General features: G+C 44.7%; 1 protein-coding gene across 2 annotated transcripts in view; it reads left to right on the forward strand.

Annotated features, from left to right (window-relative positions):
* The window catches only part of PHACTR2 (phosphatase and actin regulator 2), a 222,831-nt gene that overhangs the window by 153,223 nt on the left and 48,866 nt on the right, over window positions 1–20,742 (forward strand). For both annotated transcript variants that reach the window (XM_053460869.1, XM_053460868.1), the window contains exons 7-8: window positions 14,396–14,897; window positions 18,107–18,297. In XM_053460869.1, the coding sequence (XP_053316844.1) occupies window positions 14,396–14,897; window positions 18,107–18,297 (693 nt within the window). The remainder of the gene's footprint in view (window positions 1–14,395; window positions 14,898–18,106; window positions 18,298–20,742) is intronic.

Consider the following 20,742-nt stretch of genomic DNA (forward strand, 5'->3'; position numbering starts at 1 on the left):
TGTAGTAAAACGATTACAGACCAGAGGTTTCAACAGAGAGACATGGAACACATTGTGGATGTGCATGTTAGAAGGAAGATCCAGGGCATAGGCCACAGGGTTTACCCGTCGAAGGATACGGAAAGGCCCCACATACCGGGGAGCCAGTTTCTCGGAGGGCACCCGGAGGTGGAGATTTCTGGAGGATAACCAGACCCTCTCCCCGACCTGATAGGAAGGCGCGGGTAGGCGTTTACGATTAGCCTGGAGCTCCTGACACTGTTGTGAGCGTTGAAGTGCCTCCTGAACCTGCACCCATGTGGAACGGATCTGCTGGAGATGATCCTCCAGTGCCGGAATCCCCTGGGAAGTGAAATTATCAGGAATCATGGAGGGCTGATACCCATAATTCACCATGAAAGGGGAGAACCGGGTAGAGGCCGAGACAGCACTATTATGAGCAAATTCCGCCCAGGGTAGCAGATCCGACCAGTTATTTTGGTGGTCCAAGATGTAGCACCGCAGGAATTGCTCCAAGCCCTGATTGGCCCTTTCCGCAGCCCCATTAGATTGTGGGTGGTAGGCCGAGGAGAAGGAGAGTTGGATACCCAGTTGCGCACAGAAGGCCTTCCAAAATCTCGAGACAAACTGGCTACCCCGGTCAGAAAGTATGACTTTGGGAACCCCATGTAGCCGATAGATCTCCTTGATAAAAACTGTAGCCAACTCCTTAGCGGAAGGGAGCTTTTTGAATGGTATGCAGTGTATCATTTTAGAAAACCGGTCAACAACCATGAGGATAACTGTGTTACCGTTAGACAGCGGAAGGTCGACTATGAAATCCATGGCAAGGTGAGACCATGGCCTCTCACTAGTAGGTATGGGTTGGAGAAGGCCCACTGGAAGGTGACGGGGTGATTTAGTCTGCGCGCAGACTGGACAGGCTGCTACGAAGGCAACAATATCTTTGTTAATTCCTGGCCACCAGTAGAGACGGGAAACCGACCAGAGAAGTTGGTTCCTCCCGGGATGACCTGCTGATTTAGGATTATGATAAGTGGAGAGTAACTTGGTACGCAGGTTGACAGGTACAAAACATCGCCCTGAGGGGTTTCAGCAGGTGCATCTACCTGAGCTGCCCGTATTCTGTCCCCGAGGGGAGATGTTATGCTGGTACGTATGGTAGCCAGTACTCGGTCCGGGGGAATAATCGGACTAGGAGGACACTCCTCTTTAGCTTTCGAGAACTGTCTAGAGAGAGCATCGGCCCGGACATTTTTGGTCCCCGGCAGGTACGAGACCACATAATTAAAACGGGATAAAAATAATGCCCAACGGGCCTGCCTCGGAGTTAAGCGTTTAGCCTCGGACAGGTAGGTGAGATTTTTATGATCCGTGAGAATTAGGATTGGTACAGAAGTTCCCTCAAGCAAATGCCTCCATTCTTTGAGAGCCAGTATTATCGCAAGCAACTCACGGTCACCAATTTCATAGTTGCATTCCGCAGCACCTAGCTTCTTGGAGAAGTACCCACATGGGTGCAACTGGCTCTCAGGAGTAGGACGTTGAGACAGGAGGGCGCCTACCCCTGTCTCAGACGTATCGACCTCAAGTATGAATGGAAGTTCGGGTTTCGGGTGTACCAAAACAGGAGCTGCGGCAAAAGCGGCCTTAAATGACTCAAAAGCTTTGATGGCCCCTGGGGACCAAAGAGAGGCATTGCCATCTTTTTTGGTCATGTCCGTAAGAGGCTTAACAATAGAGGAAAAATTCCGAATGAATTTCCTATAATAGTTAGCGAAGCCGAGGAACCGTTGAAGGGAGCGGAGACCTACAGGTTGTGGCCACTCGAGAACAGACAAGAGTTTTTCAGGATCCATAGCGAAACCGACCTCTGAAATTACGTACCCCAGAAAGGTGACCTGCTTGTGGTGGAATTCGCACTTCTCCGATTTGCAAAAGAGATTATTCTCTCGTAACCTCTGTAAGACTCGGGCTACATCAGCGTGGTGGCTTTCTATGGAGGTGGAATGGATCAAAATATCGTCTAGGTATACCACCACACATTGTTGGAGCATGTCCCTTAGGACATCATTTATGAATTCCTGGAAAACCGCGGGGGCATTGCAGAGACCGAAGGGCATAACTAGGTATTCATAATGCCCGCTCCTGATGTTAAACGCGGTTTTCCATTCGTGGCCCTCCTTTATCCTTACTAAGTTATACGCCCCTCGCAGGTCGAGCTTTGTAAATACCTTGGACCCTTTTAAGCGATCGAATAACTCGGTAATGAGTGGAATCGGGTAGGCATTTTTAACCGTGATACGGTTGAGCCCCCTGTAATCTATTCAGGGTCTCAGTTCGCCGCTCTTCTTTTTCACAAAAAAGAATCCGGCCCCAGCAGGGGAAGAGGATTTACGAATGAACCCCCGGGGCAGCGCATCCGCAACATACTCCTCCATGGCCTTATTCTCTGCGACAGATAATGAGTAGACTCGACCTCGAGGTGGTATGGCACCAGGTTGCAGCTCAATGGTGCAATTGTACGGGCGGTGAGGTGGGAGCTCACCAGCCCGGCCCTTATCGAAAACATCATGAAACTCTTGATACTCCTCAGGCAACAAAGAGACCGGAGAAGTGGTTAGCACCTTCACCACTCTCCCTAGGCATGTTTTGGAACAATTAGGCGACCATGCCAAGACTTCTGCCCTTACCCAATCAAACACGGGATTATGTTTGCGCAACCATGGATATCCTAAAACCACAGGATAATGAGGAGAGTGTATCACCTGAAGTTGAATAATTTCATGATGGAGAGCCCCGACAGCCATAGACAAAGGAGCGGTTTCATGGGTGACCTGCGGGGGCTGTAACGGTCTGCCATCGATTGCCTCAATAGCAAGCGGAGCAGTCCGAAGCTGCAACGGAATAGAGTGCTTCTGAGCAAAGCTGCTGTCAATAAAAAGGCCCGCTTCCCCCGAGTCAATGAGTGCCTCTGAAATGACGGAAATCTTGCCCCAAGTGAGACCCACCGAGACTAGAGGTTTATCCTTCTGGACATCTGGGGACGCCGAGACGCCACCTAAGGACTGTCCCCTCTGGAGCCTTAGGTGCAGGCGTTTTCCCGGACGTGTAGGGCAAGTTCGCAGCAGGTGCCCTGCTTTACCGCACAGGGTCACAGTAAAGACAGAGACCCTCCCTCCTCCTAAAGGCCCTCTCCTCAACAGAGAGACGGGTAAATCCAAGCTGCATGGGTTCCACAACGCCCGAAGTGTCGAGACCAGGAGGCATGGGAGGAGAGGGAGGCACGGGTGGGGATGAAAAGCTCGGGGCTAAACGTATAGGAGGCCTCCGCAGGCGCTCCCGGAAGGATGGTCTCTCACGGATTCGTGAGTCAATAAGGACACAAAAAGAGACCAATTCCTCCAACTCACTGGGAAGGTCCCGGGCCGCAACCTCATCCTTAAGTATATCCGAGAGCCCATTAGAAAAAGCAGCCACGAGAGCCTCATTATTCCAACCAACCTCAGCGGCCAGGGTATGAAACTCAATAGCATAGTCCGAAACCGTCCTTGTACCTTGCCGAATGGACATTAATCGTTTGGCAGCCGAAGCAGAGCGTGCCGGTACATGAAATACCCGTTTTAGACACGCAACAAACTCAGGGTAATTGTGTACTAAGGGTTTCTGTGTCTCCCAAAGGGGATTCGCCCATGCCAAGGCCCTGTCTGAGAGTAAAGAAATCACAAATCACAAAGGCCTGAGGTACCATCTCCAGATAGATACTGACCTGGTTCAGGAAACCTCTGCACAAATTAGGGTCGCCCCCATAACGCTCGGGAAGCGGGGCGGACCCTGTCAAGCCTCTGGCAGTATTAAAATCACCAGTGGCAGACGGAGCGGATGCAGCAGCAGGTATAGAGGCAGCCTGTGTCGTGGGGACCTGAGCTGGCAGAACCAGATGTGCAGTACGGAGCAACAAGGTCTGGAGAGCTAACGCAAATTGGTCCATGCGCTGGTCTACCTGGTCCAGCCTGGCAAAAACATTTGGTGGATTGCCTGCCCCTTCTGGGTTCATGGCCCTTGTGTAATGTTAGGGACCAGGAACCAGACGGACACAAAACGTAAAAATGCAATCACCTTTATTGTAATGACAATAGTGAACAAAGCCAAATCGTGATCCAAAAGCATATACCAAAAGACAAGCCGGGGTCAGGAACCAAGACAGGTACTCAGACAAGCCGGGGTCAGGAATACAGAGATCAGCGAACTCAGGAACAAGCCAGGAATCAGGAGCCGGGATGGACGTCAGAGAAAGCCAGGTCATACACAGGAACACAGGAACACAGGAACACAGGAACACAGGAACACAGGAACACAGGAACAGCACTTGCAGCCGGAAACAACACAAGGGCAAGGAGGAAGTGAAGTTTAGCTGCTTAAATAGCCAAAAGGGGCTGGCTGTGGGCTGGACAATGGGCTGAGTCACAGGAGTGACAGGAGTGTAGCCATGGCAACCCAGCCAGGCTGTATAGCCTCCAGCAATGCAGCAGAAAAGCAGCTAGACCATAACAGTGTGTGTGAGAGAGACTGCCTGAGTCTGTGTGTGTGTGTGAGAGACTGCCTGAGTCTGTGTGTGTGTGAGAGAGAGACTGCCTGAGTCTGTGTGTGTGTGTGAGAGAGACTGCCTGAGTCTGTGTGTGAGTGTGTGTGTGTGTGAGAGAGACTGCCCTAGTGTGTGTGTGTGTGAGAGATTTATTTTTTAATACAAATTCTCGGAAGTGGTTACTAAAATAATGTAATCCCACCACTGATTGAACCTCATCTGCCACTTGCACGCCCAGTCCCCAACTCTGTCTAAATCTTCCTGCAAAGAAGAAACATCAAGATTAGTCTGAATTACCCTGCCTAATTTCATGTCATCAGCATAAAATGTGACATGGCTCTCAATGCAGCTTGGGAGATCATTTATAAATTAATTAAAAACAAGAAGACCCAGGACAGACCCCTGAGGCCCTCCACTTAATACTTGCGTACAGGCTGAGAAACATCCATGCACAACAACCCTCTGCATTCTATGTTTTAGCTAATTTCCGATCCACATGCAGACATTTGCCCCTAAGCCTATTTCTGTTAATTTGTAGAGTAGCCTTTTATGTGGAACCATATCAAATGCCTTAGCAAAGTCCAGATAAAGTCACATCTACAGCCACACTCAGGTCTATATTTTTTACTTCTTCATAAAATGCTAATAGGTTGGTTTGACAAGACCGGTCTTTCTCAAATTCATGTTGACTTCTACTAACTAATTGGATTATGGATCAAGATATGATCTTGAATGTATACCTTTAGCAACCCTTCAAATAACTTCCCCACTACCGATGTTAAGCTTAATGGCCTGTAATTGCCAGATTGAGATTTTGAGCCCTTTTTAACCCCTTAAGGACAATGGGCGGTCCCAAAACCCATTGAAAACAATGCATTTTGAGCCCGTACATGTACGGGCTTTGTCATTAAGGGGTTAAATATGGGCACAACATCTGCCTTGCGCCAATCTAATGGAACTATGCCTGAGCTGAAAGAATCCCTCAAGATTAGTAATAATGGTTGGGCCAGAATTAGGCTTAGCTCCTACAGTACCCTTGGGTGTATAACATCCGGTCCAGGGGCCTTGTCTACCTTAATAGTATTTAATTGCTTGAGCACTTTTTCTTGCGTCAGCCAATTCCATGTTTGCTGCAACGGTTCCTTAAAATTAGCCAGCAGGGGCTCCGTCATTGGTTCTTTCTTGGTATAAACAGAAGGGAAAATAAGCATTTAAGATGTCAGCTTTCTCTCTGTCCTCACTAACAGTGGTTTAGTTCTGAATGGTTCGGTATTTCCAATGGCACCAGACAGGGATGCCCATGGGTACCCGTACTTTAAATTCTCACCATAGAACCTCTAGCGTCCAGGATCAGGTACAATGGGGAAATTAAGGGGATTAGGATTGGGGAGGTAGAAAATAAAATTAGTTTATATGCTGATGATGTTTTAATATCCCTATATGATCCAGAGAACTATTTAAACACATTGATGGGTGAAATATTAATCTTTAGTAAATGTTCTAATTATAAACTAAACATTAAAAAGACACAAGCGGTGATGGTGGATATTCCAGGTTCGACGAGTAAAACTGGAGGAAAATATGATTTTACATGGGAAACCAATAAAATTGATTACTTAACTGTTGTCATCCCACTAAAGATTTCTCATATCATTGATGCTAATTCTAGTAACTACGAGATGAACAAATATCAGAGTGGAAGGGATTATTCGTATCATGGTTAGGCATGATAATGCCCAGGAATGTGCAATTCATATGCCCGACAGCGGCGATGCGCGTAAACAGCCTCCGCTGCCGGCACGTCTGCACGATGTGCTTTAACAATCTCCCTTTACAGGAATTCCCACGGGGGAGTCCCGGCAAAGGAGATTGTTAAAGCACTTCCTGCAGACATCCCGGCCAGCCAGTGAACGTCTGCGCGATGTACGCTAACAATCTTGAATTTGAATACGCGTACTGCGTAGATGTCCCCCGCCGGCCCTGCAAGACCCCGGGAGTCTGCACCGGTAAGTCTAGAGGGGGGGCACATTTCTAAGGGGCAGAGTGGCAGCATATCTCGGGGGGGGGGATAGAGTGGCAGCATGCCTTGGGGGCGCACATCTTGGGAGCAGAGTGGCAGCATATCTCGGGGGGGAAAGAGTGGCAGCATATCTTGGGAGGGCACATCGTGGGGACAGAGTGGCAGCATATCTGTTCCACTGAGTATCTTTTTTTACAAAAGCAAATAACTTTTAGGGTCCGGCCTATATTCGGGTGTGGCCTATAATCGAGCCAATATGGTAATTAGATTCTACATAATCCCTAAATGGTTATATCTGCTACGAATGATACCAATTAGACTCCCAAACTCTTCGATACAAATATTTCAAAAAAAGTATTGATCATGAGTGGTGATCTGGCTATTGCACCTCTTACCCGAGTTTTTGTCTAAAGGCTGTCTTGTACAGCGGGCAATTACTTTCAAGGGATCTATGTATAAAGTGGATATAGAGGCAAAAGATGATTGTTGCTAACCTTATTTGCATGTGCCTACCCAGAATCCCTTGTGGTTGTTACAGCACCATGAGATTTCTGAGGGAAAAGCAAGCCTTCTTATGTAATGGTAAAAAAGTATCGAGAAATTTACCTGGGCTGATAAAAAAAAAAACCTAGAATCTCCAGGAAAATTATTTATGCTGGCAAAAGTAAGGGAGGTTTGAATGTGCCCTGTTTAAGGAGATAACATGCTAGCCTCAATGTAACACACATCCGGAAGATACAATATAAACATAGTAATAATGAACATTGGTTCCTTATTGAACAAGAACTGATCGGAATGTCGAATATGGGATGTCTACTATGGCTACATCAGGATAGATTAATCACAATGATAAAGCTTTTTCCCATAACTATTACAATTATTCCATCGCCTCCTTTAGAAACTCTACAAAAAGATATTTCAGGTATTTCAATATGCTACGATTCCATAGTTACGCATAACTACCCTGAAAAACTGCCATATATGAAAACGTGGGAATGGGAGCTCAGTGTAGAATTTTCAGGTCAGGAATTATATTGGAATATCCCATTGCTGTAACCATTTTGAAGCAAACCGGAAGGTACTCTTTAGGTGGCACATGGTGCCAATAAGGTTGGCCACTGTTTTTCCAAATTGTTCCAACTTATGTTGGAAGAATTTTTGGAGGCAAGTTTTTGCCCTCCTTTATTTGTTTATAGACCCTAAGGGACTTCCTTCCATTCGTGTGGGATTGCTAGACACGCTACCTAAGAGTATTGCCTCTTGCTATTAACCTTTGACCTTACATGGTCTGATAGCGAGGAATTGGAAGTCCACTAGCCCACCGTCCCTTCTACACCTTAAGGAAGACTTAATTTTCATTGAAAAATATGGAGGCTCTGACATATACTAAGTCTGACCGTTTAGAGGCCCATGCGAAAATATGGACGATATGACACTTGATTGTTTTGCTACACTTAGATTCAGCAATACTATCAGCACAATGTGGGCAGTAGGGAGATGAGAGATGCTTAGGGTTGGGGTAGCCTGGAGACAACTTTATATTCAAAAGTTTTATGTATAAGTTTCATTTTGGTTTCTGTTTTGTTCTTGTATTACATCTTTACATTTCATTCTTCTGCCTTTGACATATATGTACCGGTGTGTCTCTGATTGCTCTTGGAATGTTCTGTACATCTCAGCGATTTTATTTGGTCACGGCTATTTTTGATGGTTATAGCTATACATATCTGGTTCCTTTGCTTTGATTTATGTTTAAGTCACCCTGTATCTGATTAGGGGTATAGGGTGGCAACAGTGAGAGAGCCGGAGCTCTCTAGATCCCAGTTTCACCCTTCCTCCTGCCTGTGTGACCAGTATTATTGATTCTGATGGCAGGATTGTATTCATGTGCTTTTTGAGTGCTGTTATAACTAATTTGCATTTGATCTGCATATTGTTTTTACATATTGTGTGATGCATGCTGGTTGTAGGTTGTAGCTTCCTTAGTAAAGTTAGTTCCTGTTTTACCTCAATGCGAGTCTTGTCTTGTTGTTGGGGTAAGTCTCGTGCTGCCCTTGTCAGGGCGGTAAAGCACTGTATTGCTATACTTCTCTATACTTGTCATAAATCTACTCACCCTCTCCCCGGCTCCAGCGACGGCAGAACACAGCGTCGGGTTTCCTCTCAGCCTCTGCTCACAGACACGAGCAGAGGCTGCGTGCAGGCACGCCCCCTCCGTTGCCAGCAGAGACCAGCAGGGAGGAGGACGCGTTCTCAGGTTACCATGGGGACGCGTCTACTCCCTGCTGCTGCAGATAGACGCCGGCTCCGTAGAAGTTGCGTACGCGTTGCTATGGCAACGCGTCTCTCCGTATGACGTCATTTTGGCGCCAAATTCAAACAATAAAAGCCCCTTCCACTGAGAAATCATTGCTCAAGTATAAGCTGATTATTGCCTCTGTACCTAAGCACTCCTGATTAATTCTACTAGTGTACCAGACCTTTCCTTCTGATTTTGACCTACGTTCCTTGCTGCCTGCCTCGACCATTGCGTGTGACCTGACCTTGTTTCTGGATTATCCTTTTTGTACCTCGCCTCGGACTTTGTGGTTGCCATCTGCGATTAGGAGCCAGCTACCTGTTTGGCTCACGGGTTCACCGTGATAATACTACAGTGCCGCTGAGGTCCTGAAGAGCTATGATTCTTGCTGTCTCCGTTGCTAGTCCTGCCTGACAGTTGAAGTTTCGTGTTCCCGGTGGCCAGGGCCGGCCTTTGGGGTGTGCGACCTGTGCGACCGCACAGGGCGCCACACTCCAGGGGGCGCCGTCGCGCTGTCCGACGCCGCCAGTGGCGTACCTGGCGGCGGCGGGGGCTTTCCGCACCGGGTGCCGCTCATCAGGGGGGCACCCGGCACCCCTCCAGAGACGGACAGTAATGTCCGCCGCTGGAGGAGCAGGCTCGCAAGGGAGCGGTATCGGAGGTCTTTAACAGACCTCCGGCTCCTTTGAGTGATTTTAAGCCGGTTCAAGGATCTCCCTTGAACCCGGCTTAAAATCACTCAAGGGAGCCGGAGGTCTGTTAAAGACCTCCGATACCGCTCCCTTGTGATCCGCGCGGCAACAGCTGCTGTGCGCCGGAGTTTGTTGTCAGATCCCGGCGCACAACACTGAAGCCGCGCCCACCGCTGTCCGTGCCCTCTGACCCGGAAGAAGACAGAAGAACTGAAGAAGAGGAGCGAAGAGAAGGAAAAGGAGCTGTAAGGAGAAAAGAGGAAAGGTAGGAAAGCATTCAGTGAGAGTGGATTGGTATATGTGTGGATTGGTGTATGTGTGTGGATTGGTGTATGTGTGGATTGGTATGTGTGTGGATTAGTGTATGTGTGGATTGGTGTATGTGTGTGGATTGGTATATATATGTGTGGATTGGTATATATGTGTGGATTGGTATATATGTGTGGATTGGTATAAATGTGTGGATTAGTGTATATGTGTGGATTAGTGTATATGTGTGGATTAGTGTATATGTGTGGATTAGTGTATATGTGTGGATTGGTATATATGTGTGGATTAGTGTATACGTGTGGATTGGTATGTGCGTGGATTGGTATATATGTGTGGATTGGTATATATGTGTGGATTGGTATGCATGTGGATTGGCATGCGTGTGGATTGGCATACGTGTGGATTGGCATACGTGTGGATTGGCATACGTGTGGATTGGTATACGTGTGGATTGGTATGCGTGTGGATTGGTATATGTGTGGATTGGTAAGTGTGTGAGAGTGATGGGTGTTATGCTGTACCATTTCCAATGTCTTTTTCATGATCTAATTATGCTCTAAAAGTACATCATAACTCCCATCACTCTATACTGTTCCATACAGTGGCAGAGCTGGGAGGCAGAGGCCTTGCACCCCCACCGCAGGACTCCTGAAAGGTAAGTGAACTTCAAAGAGGTAGATAGGGAGAAGGGAGTGAGAAGGGGTAGATAGGGCAATCATACTCCTATCATGCCAAGTCTGCGAGTACATCCTGGAATCTGGGTATGCCTGGGCATTATAGGAATGTGATTGCTGTTAATCATATATATATATTGTTATTTAATTGTTTTGTCCTATTTTGGTGTGTTACTTACTTTAAATAAAAGTGTTAGATTTTTTTATGGTGTGGGGGGGGGCATATTCGGTTTTGGCCAGGTAAATGCTGCACTTTCGGTTTCAGTCCAGAATTCGTTTCGGTGCATCCCTACTACTAAGCCAGACAATGAAGTGGTACGCCTACACCACATCAATGTTTGGCGTAGTATATAGTGATTGAGGTTTTGTTACAAGTTTTGTTACAAGTTTTTATTCCTTTCTTTTTTTGGGATGGGGGGGCGCCAGAGGAGTAGTCCGCACAGGGCGCCAGAACACCTAAGGCCGGCTCTGCCGGTGGCTATGGGGAGAAGGAAGGATCGTCTGGCGGGTGTACCCAGTCGGGATACAGGTCATTCCCATCACAGATATAATGGTGCCACAAAATCTATTCTTTTTTTATCCATCTGTACGATGATTGGTACTGTGTAGCTTACTGGATATGACAGCACCGTTAGTACCTACACAATTATTTTATGATTGATGTATAATGTACATTTTCATTATTTCCCTTTTTATTATTCCAATACATATCTATGTATGTTGTATAACATCATATCGTTCACTTATCACAGGATACTTTTACAGAAAATAAGAGTATTAAAAAGAAAAAATACATACAGTAAGCAAACAAAACATACCTTGTTTTCTAATCATTTTTTTCCTCTAATCAGTTATTGTTTGATTTGTGCCTACACTCTATACTTAGTTAATACATAACAAAATTACAAGAGGCACAAAGTACAACTCGTATAGGTGGATGAAGAATGTGGCGGTCTGTATAGATCAAACATAAACAAAAATAAATAAACATTGCAATAACTGGTAAACATACAGCAGGAATGACCCCTCCCCATTGCATGCTGTTTGTCAAGACCCAGAATGCCCAAGGGTATGCTGTCTCCCAGGTGCTTAGGGTTCAGAATGTTGTGGACAGGACAGACATATTGTTGGGAGGGGCTGGCGTTGGTCCAGCGGTCATAGTCCATGTTGGTACAAGGTCAAAAGCAGGTGAAGCATCCTTAAAAGAAGATTTTATGGCACTAGGTGACAAAGATAGGGAAAGCATCTCCATGGTAATATTTTCAGAAATATTACGTGTACCATGCACTACACTAGGGAGGTGTTGGGAGCTTAGAGTGACAAATGCTTGTCCGCAAAAGTATTGTGGAAAGGTGGGATTTATGTTTTTAGAGAACTGAGCAGACTTTGCAGTCAGCTACACACTCTATAGCAGGTATAGACTGCACTTCTATGATGAGGGGGCTGTGGTACTGGGGGAGAAGATGGTAAGAGGGTTGGAAGGGATTTTAAACCAGTTTGTGGGGGGTGATAACAGTATTAAAAGGGTAGGTTAAAAGATTGTGTAGAGCAGCACTTAGCTTTGGGATGTTGGGAAAGGAATGGTGGGATCAGTATAGAGCTAGAAAAAGCTAAACCACAACATGTTGTGACACATAGGTTTAAAAAAAGCTTGGTAATGATGTGTAAAAATGCCCATAGTTTAACCCCTTGATGACAATTGACAGTCCGGGCACAATACGTAAAAACAGGCGGTTTACAACAATTGACATGCCAGGACAGTCATGACTTCAAACGAGTGAAGATAGCGATCTATGTTCTGCACCAAAACGATGTTCAGCAACACCGAGATCAGCATCAGGTGCCATGTCTGGCCCCTCCCCGGGGCGTCAGCGTCCGCCATACACTGTATGTCGGCAGACGCCCATTTAAAAAGAGTTTAGGAGGCGAAACTTCAATGGTGTCCCAGGACGTGCTGTTAGAGTGGTCACAACCGCCACTGCAGGATTTTGCCACGCAAGATGGCGGTTGGCAGTTGAAAAGAGTTCTCTGGAGGAAACTCTGGCTCTCTTTGCAGGTTGAATACATGTACTGCATTCAACCATTCAAGTCAATGGAGCCCAGCTTACTAATTACAATGTGGTTAGTAAAATAAATGTAAAAATAAAATAAAAAAATGGTAACATGTAAAAATAATTTCCCATCACCATCAGGGGAACCTTCCAGTTCCAAAATGTCAATCTTCCTAGGTCTGGGGCTCCATGCAAGATCTCACCTCGTGGAGTTTCAGTGATCATGAGAACGGTGAGGAATCAGAACTACATGGGAGGATTTTGTCAATGATCTCAAGGCAGCTGGGACCATAGTCACCAAGAAAACAATTGGTAACACATTATGCCGTGAAGGACTGAAATCCTGCAGCACCCGCAAGGTCCGCCTGCTCAGGAAAGTGCATGTACAGGCCTGTCTGAAGTTTGCCAATGAACATCTGAATGATTCAGAGGAGAACTGGTTGAAAGTGTTGGGGTCAGATGAGACCAGCATCGAGCTATTTGGCATCAACTCAACTCGCCGTGTTTGGAGGAGGAGGACTGATGCCTATGACCCCAAGAATACCATCCCCACCGTTAAACATGGAGGTGGGACGATGGATGGGGCCATGTACCGTCAAATCTTGGGTGAGAACCTCCTTCCCTCAGCCAGGGAATTTGAAATGTGTGGTGGATGGGTATTCCAGCATGACAATGACCCAAAACACATGGCCAAGTCAACAAAAGAGTGGCTCAAGAAGAACCACATTAAGGTCCTGGAGTGGCCTAGCCAGTCTCCAGACCTTAATCTCATAGAAAATCTGCGTAGGAAGCGGTAGCTTCGAGTTGCCAAACGTGAGCCTCGAAACCTTAATTACTTGGAGAGGATCTGCAAAGAGGAGAGGGACACAATCCTTCCTGAGATGTGTTCAAACCTGGTGGGTAACTACAAGAAACATCTGACCTCTGTGATTGCCAGTTTGCAAATCAATTTATAATTTATTTGAAATGGGATATTCTTGATTGTTTTGTTGTTATTCTGTCTCTCACTGTTCAAATAAACATACCATTAAAATTTTAGACTGATTATGTCTTTGTCAGCGGGCAAATGTACAAAATCTGCAGGGGATCGAATAATTTTTTCCTTCACTGTATATTACAAAGAAGAGTTGTCTGAGTCACATGGTCTATGTAAAACAATGAGATGGTTCTGTGCCTAAACAAATAAAAACTCAACTCCTTCACTAGACTCCCTGATTTCAGATGGGGGTCCTCCGGATCTCCCATAGCTCCTGAATGGTCAAGTTCAGCCTTCTTGATACACTTCACTCAATTCTAATTTATCATCTTCATCTGAGGATAAACGTTCGGTGGTAGATTCCCTTGTTATTACTTTAAGGTGTCCTCGATCTAGACAGAGATCTTGAGGCTGCTCACACTTACAACTAGGCCTACACAGAGTCCCACTGTTTTGCAGAGGCCTTCAGTTCTTCCTTAACAAATGCCTTCCCCTTGATCACTGAGCTGTCGGTAAAGGACATCTGGTCGAAGTCCGAATCGGTTCTCCACATCATCCAGTTCTCCAGGAATCATCGGCAGCTTATTACACTTGCTTAATGATACGTCCTTATCCAGACTAGTGGGCCGCTGTACATTTGTGCATTAGTACAAAACACTGCATCATAGGAGTAAAGTTTTTCAGTGGTAATATAATAGATTATCAGTGTTAATCAAACACCTTAATTTGGGTTAGGGTCTGTAAATAGTGTGTGCAGTTTTGGTTGGATCTTACCTGAGCTTCTTTAACCACAATTTTCCTGTTTTTTTTTCTTCCTCATTGTATCAGCTCCATCTTCAAACAATAAAAAGCCAGCTTCCACAAAAATATCTTCATCCAATCCAGTTTCATCATCTGCACGTTCTAAGCATTCAAGGGAGCAGGTGTCCAGTAAAAGTGGAACCTCTAGCTTCCAAAGAGCAAAAAAACTACCCAACAAAACCATTCATGGGTCGGCTGATACTGAGCGTCAACACACATCATACACCATGAATTCTAAAGGTCAGAAAAAAACAGAACAGCCATCACAGCATAAAGACAGTTATATGCAAGAGGTGAGCTCTGAGAAACTTGCAATAGCTGAACCTCAGTTTAAACAAAAGTCCAATTCTGATTTAAACCATGAGATAAAAGCTTCATGCAGCACACAAGACCCACTGCAGGAAGGCAGCATGCCTGATCAAGAAACCCTTATTTGTGACATGAACCAGCTTTCTCAAGTTGGGAGAGGCAGCAAGGAAAGTTCGCAGACTGAGGAAGTAACGGATACAAATGAAGAAAATGAGCAAAGGTAACACGTTTAATAACCTTCACAAATAGTTTCAAAGCTACACAAAACAATAACATTAACGTTAGTAAGGAAATACAGTAAAGGGAGATAGCTCTTAGGCTTCTTTACAGGCAGGTATTTAGTAATCAAAGGTTCTTTGCAAAACAACTAAAGTTCCCCATGTGACGGGACCGACCTGTACCCCGACTGGGTACTCCCGCCAAACGTTGCTTCCTCAAGTAACCCCTTAAGCACCAGGCAGAACCAGCGTTGTAGATAGAAGGAGGGACGTCGCTGCACCGAAGCCACATTGGCACTGTGGCTATCCGAAGCTTAGCTACACAGCGTGGCTACAGCCCACCCCAAACATCAGGCAACACTCATGTTGAGGTGAAAGCAGGACTCATTTATTAAAGCCAAATACAGAACTATATATACACACGTAGAAAAGGGGCAAGACAAATATCACATGATCCAATTACCATGTCAGGAAGGAAGTAATTAGATCAAATCCTGCAACACAATATCCGGGGGAAGGACAGGATGACACGAGACATAAATAATGACATTAACTGGGGACGTAGACGTGGAATGACGATAGACATATAATTGGCTTGAGACAGACAATGGCCAGGACACAGGGATAACAGGAGCTCACAGGATTAACAGCTACCTGTTATGTAATGGATAATTAGGTATGCAGCAGTGATACATAGTCATACCTACAGGGGGTCTTAAGACAAGGGCTAACTCACACAATAACAGGGGAAACACTTCACACCTATACAATTAACAATGTACAGATAATCATCCTTCTTCCTACCACAGGATGTCCAGCTGACGTTACAGTTTTGAGACTCTGAGTGCTAAAACATGGGGAACATCAGCAGAAACTGAACCCCTGTATTCACACACAGAAGTCTCTACAAGGCCCGTGCCCATAGTCGATAGGGAGGAGGCTGGCTCTCAGGCCTCTCCAGGGGCCCCAGTGATGGAGGGTTCTGTCACACCCCAATGGGTGTGTCCTGGGCTATGAGTGGCCTACAATACACAAAGAAAAGGGTAGTCAAAAATCAATTTTAGGGTCAGTTTCACAAACAAAGATTTGTAGTTGGTATCCAGGCGAAAAGGTAAATCTCAGAAGCAAAGGATACAATTCAGTAATCTAAATAGAAACAGAAGAGCCTAGGATATTTAATCAAGCCAAACAACTAAGCAATGCATGTAAATAGATCATCAAAAAGCCCAATATTCTTGCTCTTCTCAATTACTTGGACTCTGAATGTGAAAATTACAAAACAGAAAAAAAATGTGCAAAACTTTCTTTCGGATGTATAATTAAATAATATAAGATTGCACTCACAAGATGTTGTGCACACTAACCAGTGTGCTTATGCGTTTTCGTTAAAGATGTAAGACCGGCGACTCCCAAGATGTCTGGATAGTCTTCAGGTGTTGATAATTGATGTTGATATTTGATCCCCAAGTAAAAAAGCTGGATAAAAAAGTGCCCATGCAATGAAGGGACAGGAGGGATTAGTTCCCCAGAACAGGGGTAAGGGGTATACCCTTAATAAAGTGCTAATGCCATAAATGCAAATACATATATAAATTTAAGGGACTGACCCTAAAAGGGTTAAAAAACTATCGGTGTATAAATATTGGTATGGACAATAGATAGATAAATAAATAAAGTCCAGAGAAAAAAGTCCCTTTCTCAGTGTGCAAATCCTCAACAAAACGCCTGCAGTGGCTTCCTCAGGAGGTGAAAGAAGATCTCTTTGCTATTCTTCTCTTTTATGTGGTCCTCTATCGAGACTTCCGTATATGTCATTCCCTTCACGTAGAGCGTAGTGGGGTTGGCTTATGTTTATACGTCTCACCATGGAGACGGTGTTTATTAGTTCCACGTTACTGCACTGCAGAATACAAGACGTGATCAGCAATGTCCAGGGCCGGACTGGCCCACCGGGATACCGGGAAATTTGTTTAGGGAGGCATATCAGGGAGGCAGAATGGCATATGGGGGGTATAAGGCATTTCTGGAGGCAGAGTGACATAGGGAGTAAAAGGCATTTCTGGAGGCAGAGTGGCATATAGGGGATTAAAAGGCATATTATGGGGCAGAGTGGCATATAGGAGGGTATAAATCATATCAGGGAGGCAGAGTGGCATATAGGGGGGCATAAGGCTTTTCTGGAGGCAGAGTGCCCCATGATATGCCTTTTAACCCCCTTCATGCCACTCTGCCTCCAGGAATGCCTTATACCCACTATATGCCACTCTGTCCCATGATATGCCTTTTAACCCCCTATATGGCAGAGTGGCAAGCCTGGGGGCAGAGGTGCATAACTCAGGGGTAGGTTGTCAGGGGTAGGTTGTCACCCAATTTTTCATTAAAAAACTTTCAGATAATAGGAATTGATGTAATACCTCCCAATTGGAGAGAAAGAAATAATGTAGAAAATACATCAAAAAAAGAAACAAGGTGGATCTTCAAACTCAAAACTTTCAAGAAAGGGGGACTAAATAGAGATTTAGACATTTTAGCTTTTATATAGTTAGTTCTCCACATATTATTTATGACTTTACCTTCTAAAGTCACACATATATTTGTACACACCTAAGTGTGGGTCTATAAAGGATTACTCTGGATTGTCCCTTTTATATATGCCGTTTTAGTAAGGATCATATATGGTTTTATTCAATATTTTTTTTTTACTTTTTATCTGCTTATTACCATCTATTTTATATTTTATTCATAATTTTTTTTATTTTTCTTAGTGTTTTAAATGTATTGTCATTATACTCACATTTATTTTACATATGGACAAAGTGTTATGTATGGGGTTCATATATATGGGACTTTTTTCTCTGGACTTTATATATATATAAATTGAGAAGAGCAAGAATAACACAGCTCTATTGTGAGTGCAATAATCACCATACAAACATACTGATTGGTATTTACAGGTCACACTATCACTATTGTTTTTGTTCTTGTTCCCTATATCTATACCCTACACGAGCACCCCTAAGTGGAATTTTTTCTTGTTTATCAGCACATCTTAATCGTATACTAGTTGTATCACTATATCTTATAAATACTTGTGCTCTTACTGCTTACTCTTTATCAGTTATAAAAATTGAAAAAGCTTTCTGAAAGGTATGGCAATGTGAATATACCCAAAGCGTATAACTGTTTTTATTATTGTTATTGCACAATACAGTGAAGTCCCCATGGAGACACAGAATAACATCACAAGTTTAGTAAGTCAAGAGACAGCTAATGAACTTTTAGACTCCTTTCTCAATCCTGATATTGATAAGGAAGGCAACGAAAACCGAACCAGTGATTCTGACTCTGATGGACCCATCTTATACACAGACAATGATGATGACGATGACAACAACAATGAAAGTAAGATAATTTGTTTTTACCATTATGTAAATATAGTAGTTATTTATAGATCAGTGTAGGGCTGCAACTAACGATTATTTTAATAATCGATTAGTTGGCCGATTATTTTGTCGATTAATCGATTAATCGGATAAAAAAATACATTATTTTAAATTGAAGAAAAATTGCAATAAAAAACGTACAATTTACACTTTCATCTCTTTATTGCAATGGCCTCTCTATTCACCTTCTTATTTTACTGACATAATAATAAAAGCTACAAGAACCCAAACACGGTGTTTCTCAAACTAGGTTTTAATACAAAGTTATTAGTAAATATTAATTCATATGTTTTTTATTAATTCACTATTTTTCATATTTAATAAAAACTGAGAAAAAAGCCTTGTTTAAATTTTTTTATTTACCAAACTGCCCCCAGTTATGCACATCTGACCCCCAGCTTGCCACTCTGCCCCCATATATGCCTTATACCTCTTATATGCCAGATTCCACTGTGCCCCCTGATATGCCTTATACTCCTTATATGCCAGTGATATGCAACTGAGCCCCCTGATATACCTTTTACCCCCAGATGTGTTTTATGCCCCCCTGATATGCCTAATATCGATATGTCTTATACCCCCTATATGCCACTGAGCCCCCTGATATACCTTTTACCCCCAGATATGTTTATGCCCCCCTGATATGCCTAATATCCATATGCCTTATACCCCCTATATGCCCTAAAAATTCATAATACCCCCCATACACCACTATAACTCACCCATACACCACTCTGGCTCCTCCCCCTCCCATACACCACTCTGGCTCCCCCTCCCATACACCACTCTGGCTCCTCCCCCTCTCATACTCCACTCTGCCTCCTCCCCCTCCCATACATCACTTTGGCTCCTCCCCTCCCATACATCACTTTGCCTCCTCCCCCTCCCATATACCACTCTGCCTCCTCCCCTCCCATACATCACTTTGGCTCCTCCCCCTCCCATACTCCACTCTGCCTCCTCCCATACACCACTCTGGCTCCTCCCCCTCCCATACACCACTCTGCCTCCTCCCCCCCATACATCACTTATGCTCCTCCCCCTCCCATACATCACTTTGCCTCCTCCCCCTTCCCATACTCCACTCTGCCTCCTGTGAACCTCCGTTTCTGACAAGACACCAGGGAGCCGGGTAGAGAGGCAGAGTGGCGTATAAGAGGGGGAGGAGCCAGAGTGGTGTATTGGAGGGTGGCTCCCATACACCCCTCTGACTCCTCCCCCCTCCCATACACCGCTCTGCCTCTCTACCCGGCTCCGTTACTGAAGGCACTTTCACTGCAGCTTCATAGAAGCCACAGTGTAAGTGAAGGGCAGTAACGGAGTCTGTCTGTGCGATGCAGACCCTCACCGGCTGTCAGAGAGGATGATTCTCTGTCAGCCGGTGGGGGTCTGCATTGCACAGACAGACTCCGTTACTCACCTTCACTTACACTGAGGCTTCTATGAAGCTGCAAGGAAAGTGCCTGTCAGTAACGGTGCCGGGTAGAGAGGCAGAGTGATGTATGGGAGGGGGGAGGAGGCAGATGGGAGGGGGAGAGAGGCGGAAGTGAGAGACCGGTCGACAGTGAGGGGAATCCAGGTCCCCTGCAGCGTTGCGGTGGATCTGGATTCCGGTGTTATAATCCGATCTCTGTTTGAGGTCGGATTATATAAGGAGAGGAGTTTTTCAGAGCATTTGCTCTGAAAAAAACCTTTTTATAATCGATAAAAATCGATCCGATTAATCAATAATGAAAATCGTTGACAACGATTTTCATTATCGATTATTATTGATTTTATCGATTAGTTGTTTCAGCCCTAGATCAGTGTTTGAATGCTCTAATATGCTGGGTCTCAGAATGTGTTTTTTTTCTGGTAAATCGCAAAAACTTTTGGCTTTATTAAAAGAATCGATACACCTGCTTCTTGTGCAGTCAGCTGCCTATGTTGCTATTTCCCACTACATATTAATTAACATTACATTATAGGCAGATTTACCGTGTTCTTGGGAAGTTGATCATGATATTACTAAATATGTTTAGGTTTAAGCTGTGGTACAGGCTGAATTCCATTTTTGACAACATAGTTACATGTATCGTTCAATTGTCACCTACTGTGTTGGTATACATTACCTAGTGAGGTGGAGATAAGCTAATTTAGCAAGGGAGTAGATGAGTCTGTCTTCTTAGTTTCTCATATTCTAAGTTTCACATACTTCTGAGACATAAATAAACAATGTATGTACTGTACTATAAGTGTTTATAACCTACTTTTCATGTGTGAATATGTGCATGAGTGAGAGCCTCTTTGTTGCTGGGCTTCACTAAAATCAACTGGGGCCCTTGTTTCTGATATTAGAACTGAATATATCATGGACCCAGAAGGAATGAGAGTCTTAACGCAGTAGATCCGTTAAGGATTTACA

Source organism: Spea bombifrons, chromosome 3 (assembly GCF_027358695.1).
Source record: "Spea bombifrons isolate aSpeBom1 chromosome 3, aSpeBom1.2.pri, whole genome shotgun sequence".
NCBI lineage: Eukaryota > Metazoa > Chordata > Amphibia > Anura > Pelobatidae > Spea > Spea bombifrons.